General features: G+C 63.5%; 1 protein-coding gene across 1 annotated transcript in view; it reads right to left on the bottom strand.

Moving 5' to 3' along the window:
• Nucleotides 1-5,545, bottom strand: part of RALGDS (ral guanine nucleotide dissociation stimulator) — a 46,450-nt gene extending 40,905 nt beyond the window's left edge. Inside the window, exon 1 of the mRNA XM_067308942.1 lies at nt 5,177-5,545. Coding sequence (XP_067165043.1) covers nt 5,177-5,299 — 123 coding nt within the window. The 5' untranslated portion in view covers nt 5,300-5,545. The remainder of the gene's footprint in view (nt 1-5,176) is intronic.
• Nucleotides 5,546-20,594: the final 15,049 nt, after the last annotated feature.

Below are 20,594 nucleotides of genomic sequence, written 5' to 3'. Positions count from 1 at the left end.
TGGCTCTCCGCTGGCTAAGCCGTCCCCAGCAGGGTCCTCCACCCCCCAGACACATGGGAGACAGCAGCATTCCCACCTAGACCTGCGAGGATTAATTAGGTGACATTTGCACATCGCTCGGAGGTGATGCAGTGCTACAGACGGTAACAACTAAGCTGGAAATTAGTAGCTCATTACCGCTGATCTGAAAGTTTTTCTTCCCTGCGCCAGAGGAGAATGTTAAACTCAAGGTGGCTGGGTTGCAGGCAGCTAAAACACTTAAAGCTCAGCTCAACAGGAATCCTGAATACGGCAGGGAATAGCCTCGCGCTACGGTAAACCTGGGAACTAATCGCTTGTTCCCATCTCTGGCTCCTCTGCGCCTGGCGCTAAGGTCAAACGAAGCTTTTATCTTCTCCTATATTCTAGTACGCTGGGAAAAAAAAGTAATATTAGAGGAATAAATTACCATGTGAAATGTAATTTAACTAATTAGCCCACTGGAGCGGAAAATATTTGCTAACCGCTTTGAAGGCAAAGCTGCTGCACGCACGAGGACGTCGCAGAGGAGGAGAAACGCAGGAGGCAGAGACCACCCGGCCCGTCTCCGAAAGGCCGCGAGCGCCTGCGCCGGGGCTCGGTCAGTGCTCTGCCCCCTTCGCCCCCACCCGATAATTTCTGTTTTCTTCTCGCTCCTCTCCAGAGCTGCGTTAACTGTCGCACTCGGATGCCACTGCGCGAGAGGAGACCAAAGGCAAGGCCACACCACCCTCCCGACTGCCGTTTCCCAGGAGCGGGAAAGGGGTCTTCCACGGCGCCTTGCTCTGCGCCCTGGGGCCGGGTGGCATCAGTCGGGGACACCTGGGGACACCCGGCAGCCCCGGACCGTCCTGCCGGGCAGGAGGGACGCGTCAGGGTTGCATCAGACCCGTGCGGGCAGCAGTGCCCGGCGCAGCGGGACACGCTGCCTCGTCGCTCCCAGCCCTGCGGCTCGGGCTCCCCGAGAGCGGATATTGCCAATTAAGCTGACAAAACAGCGCACCACCAAGCTCCGTCGTATTAGGGAGCTGCCCGAGATGCCACAAAAAGCCGTTATATCACTTGCAACAGTCCATTCATTGATTTCCCCATCTCCCAGATATAGAAACTGTCGCTCTTTTATTAGCAAAGCTTTGGAAATCCCTACCCATAATAGCAAGAGAGGCATTCCGGGAAATTTTGCAATTGCTCTGGCTGGATTATGAAATGGAGGGACTGACGGCACCAGCGAAAGCTGGCAGGGAAGGCAGAAATGAGGCCTTCCTCTGCCCGACGCGTACCGCCACGCGGGGTGGCCTGGGTTCACATCCCGGCCAACTGCCCCAGGAACACGGACACTGCAGCGGAGTCTTTCCGTCACCTCCAAAGGGTAACCGTCTGGTTGCAAAACACTCCCAAAAGGGGTCCCACTCCGCCCAGGGATGAAACAGTTTGCAAATGTTCGTGAAAACCAAGAGTAAGACATGGCAACCCGAAGGAGCGGCTGTCCCGGGGGAAGGGGGTGAGCCTGGATCCCGCGTCCCAGCGGAGCGCCCCGCTCCTTGCTTCGTCTGCCTTCCCGGCTCCCCCTGCGAGGCCAAATCCCCGGGAACCCCACCTGAAGGGAGGCTACGACCCAGTTCACGATGGAGCCTGACGGGTGGATGCTCTGGAGGAGCTCAGCCGCCGTTCTTCCCGCACCATGCCTGTCAAACCCGGGCCAAGCCCACCGCCTTTCCCTCCAGGCGCCCCACGGGACACGCACAGGAACTCCGGGCCGGAGCAGACCCAGGCGCTGCCATCAGCGCGGGTGAAGGCACGACGGCAAGCCCGGATGCACCAGGCTCATCGCAGGAGCGTTCCTGGAGCGCGACCAGCCGCTCCTCCGGCCACACCAGCGGAGCTGCTAGCTGCAGCGGGAGGCGCAGCGGGCTGCGGCTCCGCTCCCACGGCTTTCGCGCCGTCCCCTCCATCCCCCGGCCACGTCCCCCTCCGAGGCTGCTCCCACGTTCTCCCGTGTCGACCCCGCAGCCGTTCCCGTTCCTTACGGTCACATCCAGCTCTCCACCACGTCTCCCCCTGCAACTCTGCCCTTTTACCGCGGCAGGAGTTTGCACGGCAGCTTCCCAAGGGAGACGGAAAATACTTGTCCGACTTCTTACCCACAAAAACAAACCGGCTCCAGATTACAGGAATGTTTCTGACCGCTCTGGAGACGCGGCCAGCTCCGATGTGCAACACGGCCTGGCAGCACACAACGCGTTGCTCATCCGGTGGCGACAGCACCCAGGGAGAGGAGGCAGGGAGGACTCGGGAACGGCCGGGTGACTCGGCCCGGGACCTGCCCGCCTCGCTGTGACAGGGAAGCCCCAGGCTCCCTTTCCGTACAGGTGACCCGGTTTATCCCTGCGGACCAGGGGGGTGGCGGGGCAGCGGCAGGACCCCACTCCGTCGCTTCTTAGCTCTTTCCCTGCTTGAAGCAATTTCTGGCCTCGGGAAAGGGAGACCCTCGTCGCTCAGCAGAGCTTCCGGGGGGCACCAGCACCCAGGGGTGAAACGGGGCTCCTGCGCTCTTCCCGACCTGCTCGCGCCACCGCTGCAGGAACAGGCAACTCCTGAGCCTGAACCTCCTGAATTCCAGAGGGGGAAACGCCAGCACGCTCCCTTCCACCCGGACCAAGGTCGCGCTTGGCAAAAGGGGCGGCTTGGGGATCAGGGGGGCCCGTGTGCGCGCAGGGCAGAGGGGACAACTCTCCCCCGCAGGCGGAGGAATCTCTCAGCGCTGACAGCGGAGTTTCCCCGCTGCTCAGCGGAGAGAAGCGCCGCTCCGGACTTCCCCGCTGGAGTTTCCCCCGCGGCACGCGTTCTGCCGGCAGGAGGAGGCGGCAGCTCCGCGGGGGCGCACGAGCGACCGCTCTCCCTGCTTTCCGGGAGGGATGAAGGGAGCGAGCGCTTCCCGGCCCTGCCGAGCGGGCGGCAGCGAGTGGGCACGCTCGCCGGCACCCGGGGCACGGCGGGCCGCCGCTGATGCGTGTCGCGCGAGGTGGCACCGTCCGTCCGCCCGCTCCCGGCTGACGCTCGCCCGGCCCGAGCCGCGGTGCAAACGGCGATGCTGGAAGGAAGTCTGCACTCACAGCGCAAGCTCGCGGTCGCTCAAGTTTCCATAGGAAAACGCTAACCCTTTCCGCCCTGCGCTAGGGAGCAAACGCCCCAGCAATGACACAAGGGCCGGGCCGGGGACATCCTGCCGACGGGATGCCCCAACACGCCACATTGCTATCCGATGCCTCACGGCGAGGCAGCGCCCGGCGCCTGCTGGGACCCAGCAGCTCCTAAGGGGTTCCTGGGAGCATTAAAAAAAACAAAAAACAAAAAACAAATCCCAAACCAACCTATAACACAGAGCGCAACCCCCTAAAAATTAATTTTCCTTTCTGCAACAAAACCAGCAGGAAGGTTAGCGAGCGGAGGTCATTTCCGCCGCCCGGCCAGGCGAGCACCGGCGTCCACCCCGGGATTCGCTCGCCCTGTGCAGAGGGAAGCCTCCACCTGTGTCAGGCAAACCCTGAGGTTCCCCTTGGTACCGCTCCAGGAGCTGCAGGGAAATCCAGCACCAGATTTCGCTGCCGAGGAACAGACACCGTGCAGCACGAGCCTTGGGAAATCTGCTTGTAAATCAAGGTGAAGGAGAGGAAAGCAGCCACCATGCTGGGGAACCGGGAAGCTCCCGGCTCTCCTAGCAAGGTGCTGGAAAGCAACATCCCAAAACGAACAGGCAAAGGAAGGGGAAAGGATAATTGGCTTTGGGGGCAAATCCGGCAGCGCAGCCTGGGAAGAAGGGAAGAGGCTCCAAGTCCCCTATACGCAGATCCGAAGTGGTCTCCTATAGCTGTAACACCCCGTCCTCCAGCCGCTACCACCTGCCTCGTCCCATATTGCAGCCTCCCCCCAACACACTCGTCGCAGGCTCTTTCCCAGCCCCGGCGCTCCCGGCCGGCTCAGGCACCCCGATAGAGCTGCCGGGGAGCAGGTCCCGGCCAAGCCCGGTGGGGATGCTAAATATATAGGAGGCTCCTGGCAAGTCGCCGTTCCCTGCGGAGACACTTGCCAGTCTGCTGAGCCGGGCTCGGGCTCGCCGCCCCGCCGGGATCCGACACCCCCCCGCGCAAAATCCTCTCCTCCAAGGGAAGCGAGCTCATTTCTGTTTTGTCATCTCAGCTCTTTAAGTGCATAGATAACGTATAAGAGACAGTAACATTAAGCATGATATATTAATTGCTCACCACCAAGAAAATTCGGATTTAAGGCCCCTGCAGTGACCGTACAAGCACTGAACACACACTGCAAGAACGTGAGCTTTCCCTGTTTGGGAATCAAAGGAAGTTTTGCCTCAAATTTCAACAGAACCTGGATCACGTCCAAACTCCTGGCGCAGCAGGGGCGCCCATCGCTCGGCCCAGGTGCCACCCACAGACCTCTGGAAAGCATTGCCCCTATTTCAGGTTGTTCAGCAGCTTTATTGCACGGTCCCTTCTCGCACAGTCAGATTTGGGGTGTATTTCTGCGAGGGGCAGAGTTAAGGTGACAGCAGGAACCTCCGCCGGGGTGTCCCTCACCCGAGCGCATCTCTAAATCTCCACCCCAGCGCTGCCTCCAACAGGAATTTTTGCTTCACGGACCAAATCCCACGTTGTCACCGCTGCAGCGCAGCAGCGGGGCTTGCAGCGGAGCGCCGGCGAGCAGACAGCGGTCGAGGCGGGTACGGGTGTGCGGGGTTCAGCCCGGCAGCCGAATCTGCCCCCGGACCCTTCGCGCCCGTCAGCCACCCCGGGACGGCGGGGACACGGCGGGCACCCAGCAAACGCTCCCCTCTGTGCTGAGCGGCACCGCCAGCCTTTAGCACATAGGGACGCTTCCCTCCCTCCCAAACCCCTCCCGTCGTTCTGCTGCTCTGGATTTTGCGAGCGCGAGACGCAGCCTGCCTCGAAAACGCACCGCTTCGGGGAGGAAACCGTCACATCTGGAGGCGGCGCCGGCTCGCGGCACCTCCAACTTCGCCAGAACTTCGCCACCTCCGGCGCGGCGCTGGGGTGGGGTGGCGGCACCTCTCTGCCCCTCGCGCGCCCGCCCCGTCCCCCATCCCGAAAAGCGGCCGGCGGCTCGCTCGCCTTCCACTTACGTCGTCGTCCTGCACGCTCAGGGGGATATCCAGCATGCACATCTGCACGGGCTGCACCAGAGCCTTCTGCACGTTGAACAAAGGTTTCGCCTCCATCTTCCCGGGCACGGAGGGGCTGCTCATCCTCCCGCTCGCCGCCGCCGCTCCTCTTCCAGGAGGAGGTCCAGCGCCGGCGGCCAAGCAGACCGGAGAGCTCTCGCTGCTCTATTTTGTCAGCGCATCTTGCCAGCGGCTGCTGCTTCTGCTGCTCCGAGACGTCTTATTTCCTTCCTTGCAAATCAAAGAGCGGCAAGGAGCCGCACCAAGAGGCTGTGTGTGTGCGCGCGTGAGTGAGCGAGCGCGTGCCTGCGTGTGCGCGTGTCTGCGAAACAGCCCTTTGCAAGCGTGCCACGGCACGCTGCCTTCCCCCGGCCTCTCCTCCCTTCTCCCAGGGCAATCTCGGAGGCTCCGGCTGCCGCTGCGCACCGGCGCGAGCCTTCCAGCCTCATCGGCATGCAAAGCGCTTGCAGCCCCTGCGCATTGTCTCGGAGACAACAGGTCCTGCCTGCTGTTGATTTCCAATTGGGATCAAACCGCGTCTGCAGCAGCTACAGCGTTTCCCTCCGGCTGCGGTGGCAGGCAAGCAGAGCTGGAAGGATGACAGGGCGCGTGTGTGCGCGAGACGGAGCCGGAGCCTCCCCTTTCCCTCCCTTCCCTCCTGCCAGCCCTGCTTTGCATTGTGAAGGCAGTTTCAGGCAAACGCCTTCCTTTACTCCACGGACCCCAGCGAGGCTTAAATAATTCACATCCAGGGAGCGCCTGGGAATCTTACGGTTCTGGAAGAGCAGTGCGACAGTAAACACGAATGTTGGTGAATATTTAGCTCGCAGGTCAATCCCGCATGAGAAGTTTTACCCAGGTGAGGCAGGCGCCGGCTGCCGTTCCAGCCACAGCGCTGCCGCGTGGATGAAACGGGGCTTTGCCGAGGGGAGCGCGGCGCGGAAGGGGGGATTTTGCCATGAGCAGCGTCTTCCTGCAGGATTGGCACCAACGGTAGCAGGAGGGAGAGGGTCGACACGGAGCGACACACGGGCATCACCTGCGCACGCGCCCCGCACGGAGGTTACTGCCCTTGCGAGGAAGAGCAAATCCCTCGTCCGCAGCGGCGGCGCGCGGCGGCCGGGCTGGGGGAGCCCCCGTGCCGGCGGGAGCCCCCGAGCCTCTGGGCAGCTCCCCGCTGAGCTCAGCGCCCGGCCGGCAGCAGGAGCATCTTCTCCAAGACCGCGAGGCCGCTCCGTGCCAGCAGCCGGGGCCAAGTCCGCGGGCCATTTCCCACCCCACCGGCTGCAGCGACCAGGCTGAGATAACGGGGGGCAACGTCCCGAATCGCTCTCTGCAGAGGAGGTGGAAGAGGAGCATCCTGGCGGGGGACACCAGGGCCAACGAAGCACCCAACAGAGGGGTGACGTTAAACGCCGGCTCCCAGGCAACAAAAAGCCTCCCTGGCCCTCAAAACCAGGAGCTTGTGCCCTTGCAAGAGCCCCCTCTCGCTGGGCCCAGCGGAGCCGGGGCGACGGGAGACGGTGGCACCCGAGCTGCTCTGCCGAGAGGGTCGGTCACGTCGCAGCGATCCCGCGGGGGCACGGATGGGGCTCCTGGAAGCTGCTCGGGGCACTTTTGGGGGGTCTCCATGGCCGCAGCGGTGGGTACCACTTTGGGGCTGTCCCAAGCCGCGGGTGCAGAGCAAAGGTCTGCAGCAGGCAGCGTTCACGTCCCGGCTTTTCCAAACCCGCCCGGTGGCACACGTGGGTTTCGGCTGCGGCGCCGGAGGAGCCGAGCATGCACACATGCATACACACCCCCCCCGTGCTGCTGGCAGCCGGAGCTCTGCACCTCCCCAAAACACTCGGGTCCGGGCACAGGAGCCGTTTGCGGGAGAACGGCGAGGGCAGGAGCGCTGCCGCCTCTGTGCCGTGGGAGCTGGAGCTAACGGACAAGCCTGGAACGAGACCAGGCAGGGACAAACTGACCATAAATAAATTTTTAACCGGAAATTGGACACAAGTTTCAGCCACCAGAGGAGAAAAGGCTTTTGAACGGCTCCCAGTTAGAGGAGGGCAGGCAAAGACGATGAGCAGTTTGGAAACTGCGCTCCGTCAGCTCGAAACACCACCCGAGCGGCGGCGGCGGCGCAGTAGCGGGGTCAGTCGCCAGGACCCAGGGGGTCCCCGCAGTCCTGATCCCCCCCCCAAGATCAGCTAATCCCAGCGGGAGCCGGGCGAGGAGCCGCCGTCACGGGAAGACGCAACAGCACGTGGGCTCGCTCACTCCTGGGCCACCTCCCAGCTCCAGCCTGGCAGCATTTTGGGAAGCGCCAGGCCTTTTCATGTCAGCGGGAGAATGACACAGCGTGGGAAACCCCCGGCACGGAGTCACTGCCCCACAACACGCATTACGCTCTGGTGACTCGAAACGATCCCCGTTCCCATGGATGACGGTCCCACGTTTCGCGCTGCCGTCACCAGCAATGAAATTTGCTCCCAGCGCGGGCAGGACCTCGAGCTGCGCTTCCAGGAAAAGTGATTCAAAGCCGAGCTCAAGCCCCGGCTCCGGGACACTCGACCTTCCCGCAACAGCACACCAGCAGAGCACGTCCCTCCAGTAACAGCTTTCCAGCAACAAGCTGGGCTTTGCCAGCCCGGTGTTGCACCCTCCGATGAGCAAGTGTCTGCGTAAGCGATTGCACCAACACCAGGAGGAGGACACGGATTTCAGACTCGAGCACGGACGTCTTTGAGGACTGTGGTTCTCGGGAACCCACTCATTAACCTGCCCAGGTGCTGATCTTTCCCATGGGAACAGAAGTCTCGGCACAGGAGGTGGGGAAGTCTTCTGTGGAAGAAGTCTTCTGTGGAAGTGCCGTCTTTCTGGCTCTGCCGGTCTCCCCCGGACCCCGTGGTCGCCGCAAGGGAGGGACAGCAGAGGTTGCTACATGCTTTTGGCGTGGGCCCAGAGCCCAGTGACCTCCCACCATAAAGATGCCAACGAGATAACGCTTCTGGAGAAGTCACAAACCGCGCAGGAAGACTGCAAAGGAAAACAGAACTTCAAGTGCAAAGTCCCAGGAGAGGCCGACGGGAGCAGAGGAACCGCCAGCATAAACAGGCTGGACGAAGGAACGGCCGCTCTGGAGCGGCGGCTCAAACCGACAGCCACAGACGCTGCGGACAGAGGGCTGATGGGATGCAAGGTCCGCTGTGCATGGAAGGCTTCAGCCCAACCTCCCAGATGCTGTCGGCGTTCACGTCGCCTCGGAGCCGGGGTGAAACCTTCCCAGCCCCTCCTCACCAGGAGCCAACTCTCGCACATCCACCCACCGCTTCTCCCAGAGCTCTGCGTAAGCCACTGGGCAACAACGGTCCCTCAACAAGAATCCGCAAGGTGGCTTTCAAGGATTTCCCATCCGGAGCTTTTCAGCAGCTGCGGGAGGCAAAGACTGCCCCGGCACCAAGCCAGCCTGCGGGCAGGGAGATGCTGCACGCGCTGCTGAACGGCAGCCTCGTCCCACCCTCCTCCGCCGGCTGGCACGAGCGGAAAGCGCCTGCTACGACCCGGGATCCTCGGCAGCAGCGAGGCATCCTAAACGCACCGCCGTAAAGGCAACAGGAGACCCGCTGCCGTAAGCAAAGGACTAATGCGCTGCCAGAGCCCCACAGTGGCACGTGGCAGCCCCCAGCCCGGGATGTCCTGCACGGCCTGGGGTGGAGGAGAAACCTCCCCTTGGAGCCACCTTGCCCCGGCTGCCGCTTCTGGCGGAGAGGGAAACCCCTGCGCCGCCACTGACGCCTCCCGTTTCATTTTGCACCGGAGCTTTATTGTCTCCTGCAGATCCAGCGGAGCAGATCAAGCCCATCAGGAGACCTCGCTGCTTAGCAACCATTCCTGGGAAAACTGTTTTCCAGTAACCGCCTTGGCAGGAGCAGAACAACTGCAAGGCAAACAAACTGCGATCCCTCTGCGGGATGCAGCCCGCTCCCAGCTGCTCTCCTGCCGCCCGAGGGATGGGGAGACGGACCGACGATGGGAGCGGGATGTGCATCCGGTCCTTAAGGCCTGAACAGCCTTTGCCACCCTGCAAGCACCTTGTTTCAGGCACAGAGTGATGGACCTCAGCTGAGTCTTTGCACAGGTGGACGCAGGATTCGGTGATGAACCTACGCGCATGTGGATTTTGGTGCCTGGCATAGCTGCTACGGTGTAAAGGGAAACCTGGCGACCAACCTCTCTCGCTGCACAGACCATTTCTTGCGCCAAGTGACTCGCTCACGGGGACCAAAACCCACCCGACTCAGGCCGACTCCAGGGCTTGACAAAATCCAGCATCAAAGGCTTCCACGAAATTAAGGAAACCCCACAGCCAAAGACAATGGCGTGTTTGCTCGTCAAGGGAAATTGCAGCTCTAGGCATTGCCTGCAAGCCCAAACACCGCGGCATCCTGCGCCTCCGTGGGAAGCGCGCCGTGCTTGAGGGAAGCGACCCAAAACCGCCTGGTTTGTTTTCACTGCGCAGAGCTGATAGAAAGGCAAGGAGGAAACAACGCAGCACGAGGAGCGAAAGGCAAATGGAAAATCCCTACCGTTCTTCCCCTTTGATGCTCGCCAGTAACAGAAAGAGGAAACCTGCTGTAGAAAACACAGAAATCCCAACCTGAGAGCATCCCTCTGAAGAAATCCGGCATTTACAGAAAGCCTACGGGGCAGATTGAGAAAGGCATAGAGAGGCCCAAAGACGCATGTGGACGCCTAGCGGGACCTACAAAAGAACATAAGCAAGGAGGATGCCTATTTCTCCGTGAAAATCAAAGGCAGTTTGCTATCTAGCTCAAAGGTGCTTCTGTATATCCCATTACGCATCTACCTGTCTTGTCCCAAATGAGTTATAAGAACAAATCCCATTAATTTTTAATGCCTGCATAACCAGGGAATGCTTCTGAAAGCCCTTATTGAAGCATGTCGGCTCCAAAGCTCTGGACATTTCTGCAGCTTCCCGCTGCAGAGCGGCGAGCCGTGAAAGCGCGCCCTTGGTGAGGACTGCCTTCCAAGCAGGGATGTGCTTCACTTGCGAAAGCTGCCCCCTTCCCCCAAAGCCGCGCTCCCGATAACCCCCGCTGCCTCTCGTGCCGCGGGAAAGCCTGCCCAGCGGGCAGCATCCTGCGCCGAATAAATTCCCGGGCTCCCTCGAATAGCTACGTACGCAAAACTAATTCGCAATGGAGCCCTCGCGAAGCACGAGATGCCCTTTTAGAGAGGTGCAGAGCAGCAATTATCAACGCAGAGCGAAAGCTAGCAGGCAGTAAAAGGGGAAACCAATTAGTTTTCTCGGGATTCCTGCACGCGTTTACCACTCGAGAGGCTGCAATTTCCACGCTGCCCGGGGGGCTGGGAATCCATCCTGTACCCGAGCGCGGCAGGTTCCCGGCCACGTCCCCGCTCCCGGCGAGCCCTGGGAAACGCCGGCGGGACCCAGGCTCCGAGACGCCGCTGCAGCAATAGCAACCAGAGGTTTCCTGCCTCGGTGAAGGGAGCGGGACACCCGCCGCGGGCCGTGCCGCCGCTGCCCACCCTGCCCGGCCAGGGCAGCGATCGCAGTCGCGGGGCCTGATGGCAGAAGCGTAATTCTTGCCAGGGGCAAGACGGAGCCGCGGGGGGCTGCGTGCAAAACCCGAGCTCGGCGGAAGCAGGAGAGACGCGGTGCACCTACGAACCAGGCGCAGCACACTCAGCTCTGGCCCGTGCAGCGTTGGCCCGCGTTTGGGAGCTCGTCTCAGCCCCGCTATCGGCGCGGCCGGCTCTGGGCCACGCGGCCCGGAGAGGCGAGCCAGCGCTCTCGCCGCCCGCAGCGCCCGCAGCACCGCACAGCACAGCACCGCGCGCAAGGAGCTGGCGCGGACGCGGCACCTTCCCCTGGAGCCCTCACCGGGGAGAGCAGCCACCAACTCACCCGCCCGGCAGAGCTGCTCCCTTCGGCATGTTTTCCAGGGCTGAAACAAGCTTAAATAAAAATAAACGAGGAGGTTTCCTGCCCCCTCGCCTCTGGAGGCCGCTCGAGCCTGCAGGGTGCTGTGCCCTGGCGTCGAAAACGGTCTCAGCTGTTCACGCTTCACCCTATGCCCGTGGCCGAGAGGCTGCCTGCGGCTCCTCCCCACCGCTCCGCGTCCTCGGCACGCGAGGAACCGCGGCCCAGGGACGAGGCTGGGGCAGCCCGAGATTCCCAGCCCGAGGCACCAAGCTAAAGGCGACCCGGCCCTCCCTCTCCACGCCGACTTTGCAGGCTGCGGGCTTTAAAGCCGTTCCCACCGTTCCCCTCTTTACCAGCGTGCGGTGGCCACGAGGGGAATGGAAAACACTGGCTGCACAGCCAGGCTCTTGCAGCAGGTTGATTTTGCTGGAAGTTTCCCATAGGGTCACTCGATACCGTGCGCTTGGCTGCTCCTCTCGTTTTGCTGGGAAACGGCCCGGTGTTGCTTCCCTGCGGCCCTTCCCAGCCCTCTCCCGCATCCAGCACGGCCATCTAGCGCCTGCATGCTGCAAATGGGATGAAACGCAGCCCCGGAGGCCGCCCATTGATTTCCGTTGCCTAACGACAGGAAAGCTTTATGATCCTGTTAACTAAACACCCTTTCGAGCAGCGCCGGGAACAGGGCGGAGGGAGCTGTACAAGCGGCGCCGCGTTACGAAGCCACCCCGCACAGCGCCCGGCCCCCGCGGATTTGGGGCTTTCCCGAAAGCGGGGTGCGACACCCATCGCAGCAGGGGCAAGGTCTGCCGTGGCCTCCGCGTGCCGCGGCCGGCTGGGAAACACGGGCTCCGGCTGCAGATCCCCGACCCCGTCGGCACAGGAGCCAGGGGGCCTCACGCAGGTGCCCCCCCCCCGATGCAAGTTTGCAGGATTTGGCCCCTGAAACACTGGAAAATATCACAATCTCCCCCAAAGTATCACCGCCCTGTTCATACGTATAGAAGTTTCTCATCAGAAGAGGTGCTGCTTTAGCCAAATACCCAAACATCTCATGGGAGCACGTGAACTTCCCTGCCACTTCCTAAGGAAAAGGGACATATTTCAAAGTATTTCCATTTGCAAGACACTTTAAGATTGCATCCGTCCGCCTGGTTTGCGACGACAGCCAACGTGAAAAATCTCTAGCTTGCACAGGATGTAAAAGCCCGTTTTTTCCACCGGCCCTAGGGACCCTGGAGCCGCACGGCATTTCCACGCAAGAGGGGGGAAAAACCCCCGAGGAGACGCTGCTAAGCGACATGCCGGGATGGGACTGCGTCCAGCGCTCCCACCGGAGAGGGGATGGGACGGGGCGCCTGGCCGATGCCTCCGCGCACCCGGAGCCCCCCTGGTCCAGCTTCCCACGTGGCCCCCAGCGACCCCCTTCCCTGCACCCGGTGCCGGCAGGGCCTGGCTTAGCCCGAGGAGGAGGAGGAGGAGGAGGGGTGGGAGGAAGACCGGCAGAAATGCACGTCCTCCAGACGCTGGAAGCATTTATCAGCGTCTTCTCCCATTAGTTATCCGCCCGTCACTGCACACTGCCGGGCCTCCTCTTTTCCCCCGCAGGCTATGGATGTGGAGGCACCGCCGGGCTCTCGGATTCAGCGCGCTCGTGTCTTGCATTCAGTTCGCCGCTGCCGGCGCGAGCGACCCTGCAGCGGGTGCCAGGGAAGGAGCAGGGCGCCGCGGGCTCCCGATCGCAACCCCCTCGCGCCCGAGGGCAGCGGAGCCGCCGGGAACGCCTGCCGCGTCACCATGGAAATGCCGAACGGGAGGTTTTGAAGCCTGCTGGGACTTTCAGCCTCCGCCGAGCAAAATGGGGCCCTTCGCAGCAGCCGCGAGCCCCGAGCGCTCGGCCGAGGAGGAGCCTCGCGCTCCCGCCAGCCTGCCGGGCACGAGGCCGCGAACGTGGGATTTTGCATCTCCCGGGGGAAGAGCCGCCGCGTGCACGGCCGCCTCCCGCTCCGCCAGGGCTCAGCCCCGGCCTCCAGCTGCTCCCGTCCGGCGCCAGCCTTGTGCAACCAACGGATCTGTCCTGCCGACCCGCTCCCAGGCTCCTCGCTGCTCTTCCTGGGTTATACAGCAACACTTTCGCACGCCTCGACCTCCACCGCCTGCTATCATGGCCGTGGGAATCCTCCTGCATCCCATCCCGGGCCTGACCTCCGGCACTTCTGTGGCCCAAAAACCCCAGCCCAGCCTCTTCGGAGAGGAGCCGGAGGGCAGCCAAGGGCCGGCCGCATCCTGCTCCCCGTAACGCGGAGCCGGCCCGCAGCGGTCCCGGGGGAGGGCTCCCGTCCGCGTCTCGGCAGCCCCCCAGGCCAGAGCGTTTCCGCTCCCCGGCACTTTCCCGCTGCTATTCGCACCGGCGGCGGCTCCTTCCCGCGGGCTGGGAGGCGCCGAGCCGTGACCGCGGGATGCGCCGCCGAGCAGGAAACACACGGTGGGAAATCCGCTGCGAGAGGGAGGCAGGAGCAGGGCAGGACGGCTGCCAAGGATTTCACAGGGGCCACGGGCTGCCTTGCAAAACGACCCGCATCTCCGCGGCCTCGTGGTCCTGCCCGCCCGGAGCCGGGAAGCCCCTTCTGCATTGGCTTCCTGCCCCCAGGGCATTTACAGGAGGGAGCGGGAAGCGGATCAGGACCACACAGAGGAGGAAAGATGCAGAGGGACAGCGGATGTCCTGAGAAACCGAGATGTCCCATCCAGAGATGTCCCATCCAGACGCCGCTTTTATAGACCCGCGTGACCACGGCAAAGGGTAGTAGCTAGCACGGGCCTTCGGGGCGGCTGTGACGGGGCGCACGCGGCCGCGCCGCGATCCCGGGGCAGACGGGGCACATCTCCTCCGGGCTGCGCGGCGAAGCCAGCGAACCGCTCCGGGGCTGCGGCTCCCCTCCGCCAAGGGGGCCCGGAGCGCTCCCTCCGCGCGCGCGAGCTCTGCCCCCTCGCCGCGGCGGTCGCCCCGCGGCAGCCAACGTCTGCGCCCCGTCACGTCCCTCCCTCGTCTCTCGTCCCCTTCTCCCTCTCTTCTCCGGGCCCCTCAAGGAAGCGCAGAGCCTTATCTGGGATGCCTCAGCCTGCCAGAGCTCTGGCTCCCGGCTCGAGCCTCTCCGAGCTGCTCCAGACCCTACCCCCGAGCAGGGGGACAGGCCAAGAGCGGCTCCTCCGAGGGCGGCAGGCAGGCGAGCGGCCCCTCCGCCTCGGGCTCGCCGTTCCCAGATCTCCCTCCGGGAAGGCGGCGCAGGACGCGATGTTGCAGCTCCCCCATGCCCAGCTCCCCTACTCCAAGGGGTGGGAGACGCTACCAGCCCGGAGCACAGGATGGCGAGGAGCCCGGAGCCCGGCTCTGAGCTCGGCACGGCTCTGCGAGCGCCGGAGGCAGTAAATCCTCACGGTGGACGGACTCCCGCTGTGCTCCCGGACCTCCAGGGAGCAGGAGCTCTGTCCTGGAAGCCTGCGACGCACCGACACGCCGCCGCCAAGCCGCCTTGACGTCAGCTCGTCTCTGCAAACGTTGTCTTTGACCCGCAGCCAGATCTTGCAACGCAGGGGAAAATCACTGAAGAAAGTGAATATCCGGCACCCAGCCGGGAGCCCGCTCCAAGGGCGCCGAGGGTGCAGTCGCAGCCAGGGTCACCTGGGAGCCACAAGGGCCCCGAGAAACCACTTAACCAAAAAGTGCAAATGCCCAGGGAAAACAGATCAGTGAAATCCTGCCGGGCATCCCCAAGGCTGGACGCCGGGAGCCTGGCTGCCATCGGACGCAGGTCAGGGGCTGCAGCAGGGCCACGCTGCCCTCACCCACGTATCCACACGCTGCTACACCAGCACGGACAGCGCGGAGATGGCAGCCTGCAAAGCAGCAGCGGCACCTCTCCAGGGACCACGGATGGCGGGGACACATGTTTGCCTGTTATTTATCGAGCTCTAGGAAGAGCTGGGGGATGGGTTCCCTGGGGACAGCAGGAACCAGCACGAAGGGAGCTTTGAATCGAGGCTTTCTCTTGGCAGGAGGGACACAGCGACCGACACGGCCTCGCTGAGGTCTCGCAGCGGCTTCGGGATTGGACCTCCCGTCTCCCGTGATGGAGCCGGTTCACATTAATCATCACCACCCGCCACGGCGAAGCCCAACGCAGCTCCAAACGCCAAGCTCGGCCGAGCCGACCGGCTCCCGCGGAGGAGCCCAGCTCCTCCTGCACCCTCCGAGCGCGCCGGCGCCCGCCGCGGTGCCCCCGCACCCCTCGCCGCTGCCCCCAGCGAAGCCGAAACAGCGGCCGATAATTCATAGCGCAAACAACAGTGCCATCTGCTGCGCAGCCCCGCTGCCCGGCGCCGCACGGCCCGACGCCGCGGCCTGGCCTGCCCTGCCCGCACGGGCTCCCGCGGGCGGAAGCGGCTCCAAAGACCCCAGCCTGGAAGCGGCTACGGCCCCGGCGCCTCGGCCGCATCCCCTCCCGCCCAGGGCACCCGCGGGCGGCACAGAGCGACGGGCAGAGGCAGCGCCGACCGTCCCGGCGCGGGAAAGCAGCCGTGCAGCTCGCCCAGCAGCAGCCCCCGCGGCCTCCCGGGGCTGCAAGGCTGGGGACGGAAAAGCGGGATGGGGGAGAAGGGACCCCGGCGAGTGCCCCAGACCCCGTTTAGTGACCGCAGTACGCAGACGAGCTGGAGGAAGGAGCAAGCCCACCTGGCAGAAGCCCTTTCCCTGTTAGCCCCCTGCGTGCAGAGCGCATCTCCAGCCTCGCCAGGCAAGGCAGGCGGAAAAGCAAACAGCCCCTGCTACCCCACAAGCCTTGCTGAGCCAGGTGACACCGTCACAAGTTGCTCCTTTGGAAAAAACAAACAGATCTTGGCCACTAGACACCACACAGGTACTTTGCCACCGCGATATCCCAGGGAAATTCCTGGGGGGGGGGGGGTCAGCCGAAAGCACGGCGGCAGCCTGAGGGAGCTCCTCAGTTTGTCACACCTCCAGCCTCAGCTGGCCTCAGCAGCTGTGCGTAGCCGCCAATTAACCACCTCTGCTCTCTAACCAACTGCAATTTGGTGGCAGGTGAAGCGGTTCCTCTGCGTACGCGGCCCCGAAAGCACGCCAGCATCCTCTGCGAGATGCGTGTTGCTATAGCAATGGGAAAGGTATCCGAAGCTTTATCTGGCATCGATGGATAGCGCAGGTTGCTTTCAAGATTACCACGCAAGACCGGGGCCCCTGCTTCTCAAGGTCCGATGGCCATGCACTGTACAGGGGATGGCGCAGTGGAAACACTGGGAAGGACTAGAAGAAACATGATCTCAAAGATGCCTGGAAAAAGCAGAGTCCCCCAAAAGCACCTCCTCCTTTTCCTCACCATAGAGAGACCTCGCAGAGCAAACTGACCCCGAAGGGGAGAAATTGCACTGAGCTACTGGATGTCAGATCAGCCGTTAGAGTCATGCAGAGCAGATTTATTCTGGAGCCTGCAGCAGTCGCTGCGTCCTCGGAAGCAGCCGCTTCGCATCCGATGAGTCCCGTCTGCAGGCGCACACATGCGCGGGTGGGAGCTCCAGATGGAGCAGCTGAACCACGCTGGGACTCGCATCTCCCCGCCAGCTTCCTCCCAGACCCTGCTGCCACCTGGACTCTCGTGCACTGAGCACTTGTTGCCAGCTTGCCTGGGTGCCGCGGCAAAGCGCCTCTCGTACCACCGAGAGTTAACTTCAGAGTCGCTTCAGACACGGCTCCCTTCCCCGCCTCAGCTCACACTGCAAAAGACACCGATACGAACTCGGCTGCAGCCTTGCTCGCCTGCCCGCGAGGTCCCTGCGGCCAGCAGAGGGGCAGCCAGCCCCGAACCGCTCGTGCAGCGGCCACCCCCTTCCCAAGCCCCAGTGGCCAGCAAGGGGGAGAGGAGACGTGTCTGTCACCAGCTCCAGGAGCCTTGTTTCGGGATGGAAGGCAGCGTCCACATCAGCTCACGTGCAGGTTTCAGTTTTAAAAGCACGTCATCACTCTAAAATTTACATGAACCTTTTCTTTTACCTGTCCTGACACCCTGAACAACACCTGCAGCACTTGGATCAGAGATGGAAAAAAAACACCCTCCTTGTTTGCTCAGCTTATTGACTTTGCAGCACTCAGTTTTCCCAGTTGTTTGTGTGGGTCTTTCCCTTAGCAACCAAGGAGAGAAACATTTACAAGGCATGAAAAATGTGGCTGTGCAGCCATAAGGACTGGCAGGGTGTGGCTGTGGGTGCAGCTGGAAATTCCTCTTAACTGGGAGTCAGGGAAATGACTGGACTTCGATGTATTGCACCCCTGAAACAGCCACGTGGCTCATCCTCTTCAAAGAGGACGTGCAAAGGGAGCCAGGACTTCTGACCTGGGATCCCCACAGCACCACCTACACATGGCTCGTAACACTGCCTCAGTTTACCCATATATAAAATCAAGGTAGTATAACCGTGAACGGGGAAGGGAAGGCTAGAGCTGAGACCTCAATACGCAGCGCTCCGTAGGATTGCAACGTGCATTGCCTGTCGGATGAGATGCAGAAGGGATATCGAACTCCTGGACATCTTTTTCCAGACAACTTTATACCTGTGGTTTTCTTGATCTCCCAGCACTCAGCCCGATTATCCTCCCCGGTCCACAACGGAGGTGGCAGAGCGACCTTGTTCAAGGTGACACCCCGATCCCTGGCAGAGCCAGGGACTGAACCCCAGTATTTTGGCTGCCAGCCCCCATTTCCAAAGAGACAAGTCACAGTCCAAAACGCATACAAGCTGGCACTAGCTCCCACCTCAACACTTACCCCCCAACAGAGCTAATTTAGCTTTTGTTTACAAGTCCGGATGAAGGCAAACAAGGCCCAGACTAACTGGACCTGTTTGGTGTGGAAGGAGGCACCGGTACGCACATTTTTCCAGTCCAAAAATGGATCCCAACCCACTTTTCCATCACAGGATCGGCCCTTCCCCTTATTCCCCCTCCGGGGCTGGCAGGAGCCAGCGGCGCACGCTGCCCCTCCGGCCGCCCCCGGCCCCCGTTAGCTGCGGGGGGCGAGATGGGGAGCGAGAAGAGCAAAGTCCGGGGGCACCGGGACCGACCGGGGACCCCCCCGCCGATGGGGCCGCTGGATTTGGTGCCTTTGCCTCATCCTGCCCCGGCCCGAAAGCACCGGCGGCTTCGGGGGTGCAGAGCTGCTGCCCACCCGGGTCCGCTTGAGTTAAATCCGGCCCGACAAATGCAGCGGGCAGAGACGGGGACCCGCGGCGCCCCGAGAGCCCCGCGCTCAGCGACGGCCGCGGAGCCGGCTGCACCCTGCCCCGAAGCGTCCCGTTTTCACCCCAAATCCTTCGGCCCCCTTTCTGCGCCCCCTCCCCCCGTCCGGGCTCGGGGAGCAGGAACCCCCGAGGCCGCCGGGAGCGGCGGCGGGGCCGGGCCGGGGCAGCCGGAGCCCGAGGCGCGGAGCGGCGCGGGGAGCCGCGGGGACCGGCAGCTTCGCGGCGGGGGGGGGGCACAAGGGCGCGGGGGCAGCGCGCAGCTCACCTGGGTGTCGATCATCATCGTGCCCCGCGCATAGCCTCCGCGGGCCGCGCAGGAAGAGCCGCTCCGGGGCTCCGCGGGGCCCGGCTCAGCGCCCCTCCGCGCTGCCCGGCGGCCCGGGGCGCGCCGCGACGGCCATGGGGCCCCGCCGGGAGCCGCCGCCGCCGCCGCCGCGGAGCGCGGCCCGGGCTCTGCGCGCCCGGAGAGCCGAGCGCGGGGGGGGCCGGGCGAGCGAGCGAGCGCACCGCCTCCGCCGCCGCCGCCACCGGGAGGGCGGGGGCCGCCACCGGCTCCGCCCGGCCCCGTCGCGTGGCGCCGAGCGGAGCGGAGCGGCCCCGCGCGCAGGTGGGAGCGCAGCTGCCCCCGGGGGTGCGCACGCGGGCTCCTGCTCCGGGATGCACATCCACCCCGGCGGTGCGCACCTGCCCCGGGATGCACATCGAGCCGGGGGGTGCACAGCTGCCACCGGGGTTACGCACCTGCCCCGGGGACGCACATCGAGCCGGGGGGTGCACAGCTGCCCTGGGGATGCACATCTACCCCCTGGGGCGCACAGCTGCCCCGGAGGTGGACATCGACCCGGGGGTGCACACATGCCCTGGGGGTGCACACCCCTCCCCTAGGAACACACATGCCCTGGGGGTGCACGCCTGCCCCCGTGGGATCACACAAAGGCTCTTACCCCCTTGGATGCACACCTGCATGCCCTTTGGATGCACCTCTCCCCCAGTGGGTGCACACCTGCCCCCAGGGTGCACCTCTCCCCCAGTGGGTGCACACCACCCCCCTTGGGTGCACCTCTCCCCCAGTCAGTGCACACCTGCCCCCGGGGTGTCCGTGGGCACCTCTCCATGTGCACCCCTGTCCCAGGTGCCTTGCAGTCTCCACCCCACACCCAAGGGGGGCCCCATTCGGGTGCACCCTGCAAAGAGGTGGGTGCTGTGGTCGGTGGGGGGGGGGCAGCACCCTGCAGCACTGGCAGGACAGCGTGTTCCAGGCCTTGCCGGGGAACGGTGACAGTTCGGAGGGCCCTGGCGGCGCAGCGCTGTTTCGTGAGCTATAAATAGGGGAAGAGCTTCAGGGCAGAGAGAAGCGGGTCATCTGCTAGCAGGGCTCCCCCAGCACGCGGAAGCGAGGCCCTGCCAGCAGGACCCCTCATTAGGCGAGCCCCGCAGCGGGCCGCATCCTGACCGCGAGGCCAGCGCACAAACAACGCCCACCCCCGGCTGCTTCATCTCTGCTCAACCCACCCCCGAAACGGGAGCAGTGAGGAACCCGAGGAGAAAGCTGCTGGAAATCTCCACACTCCATCAATCTGCCGGAGCGGAGCTGCGGAGACGGAGGAGGGCTGAGCAGGGTTGCTGTGGAAACAGCGAGGCTGCGCTTTAAAGGCGAGCAGCCCCGGCGCTCGTAGTTTATATTTATGAGGAGGCTGACATGTGCCATCGCAGAGCGATGGCAGGAGAAGCCGGAGCCGAGAGGAGAGAAGGCTGCGTCACACCGCGGCTGCAGGCAGGCGTGGGCAGGATGGGAGCCAGGCCGTGCTCTCCTCCAGGACGCGGAGCTGGCCAGCTTCCCCGTGCTCCTGGGGATCAGCACAGGGCACCCGTGGGAGAGCCACCGCATCTAAGAGCCCCTTGCCCCAAAAGCCACCAAGCGACAGAGACCTGCAAGCCCGGGTGCGAGGTGCAGAGTCCATCTGTCTTTCAGGACTGCCCTGAGCATCCCCACTCGCCTCCCAGGGGCTGCAAAGCAGCAAGAGGATGACTCCGGGCTGCTGCTGTATGGCCGGGTTGTCAATATATGTGTCACAAGGCTCTGGGCCAGCAACAGGAAATGCCAGAAGAGGTTTA

The sequence above is a fragment of the Apteryx mantelli genome, chromosome 21 (genome assembly GCF_036417845.1).
Source record: "Apteryx mantelli isolate bAptMan1 chromosome 21, bAptMan1.hap1, whole genome shotgun sequence".
In the NCBI taxonomy this organism is placed as follows: Eukaryota; Metazoa; Chordata; class Aves; order Apterygiformes; family Apterygidae; genus Apteryx; species Apteryx mantelli.
Note: the sequence above shows the minus strand (reverse complement) of the source record. Positions and strands in the feature narration are given on the sequence as shown.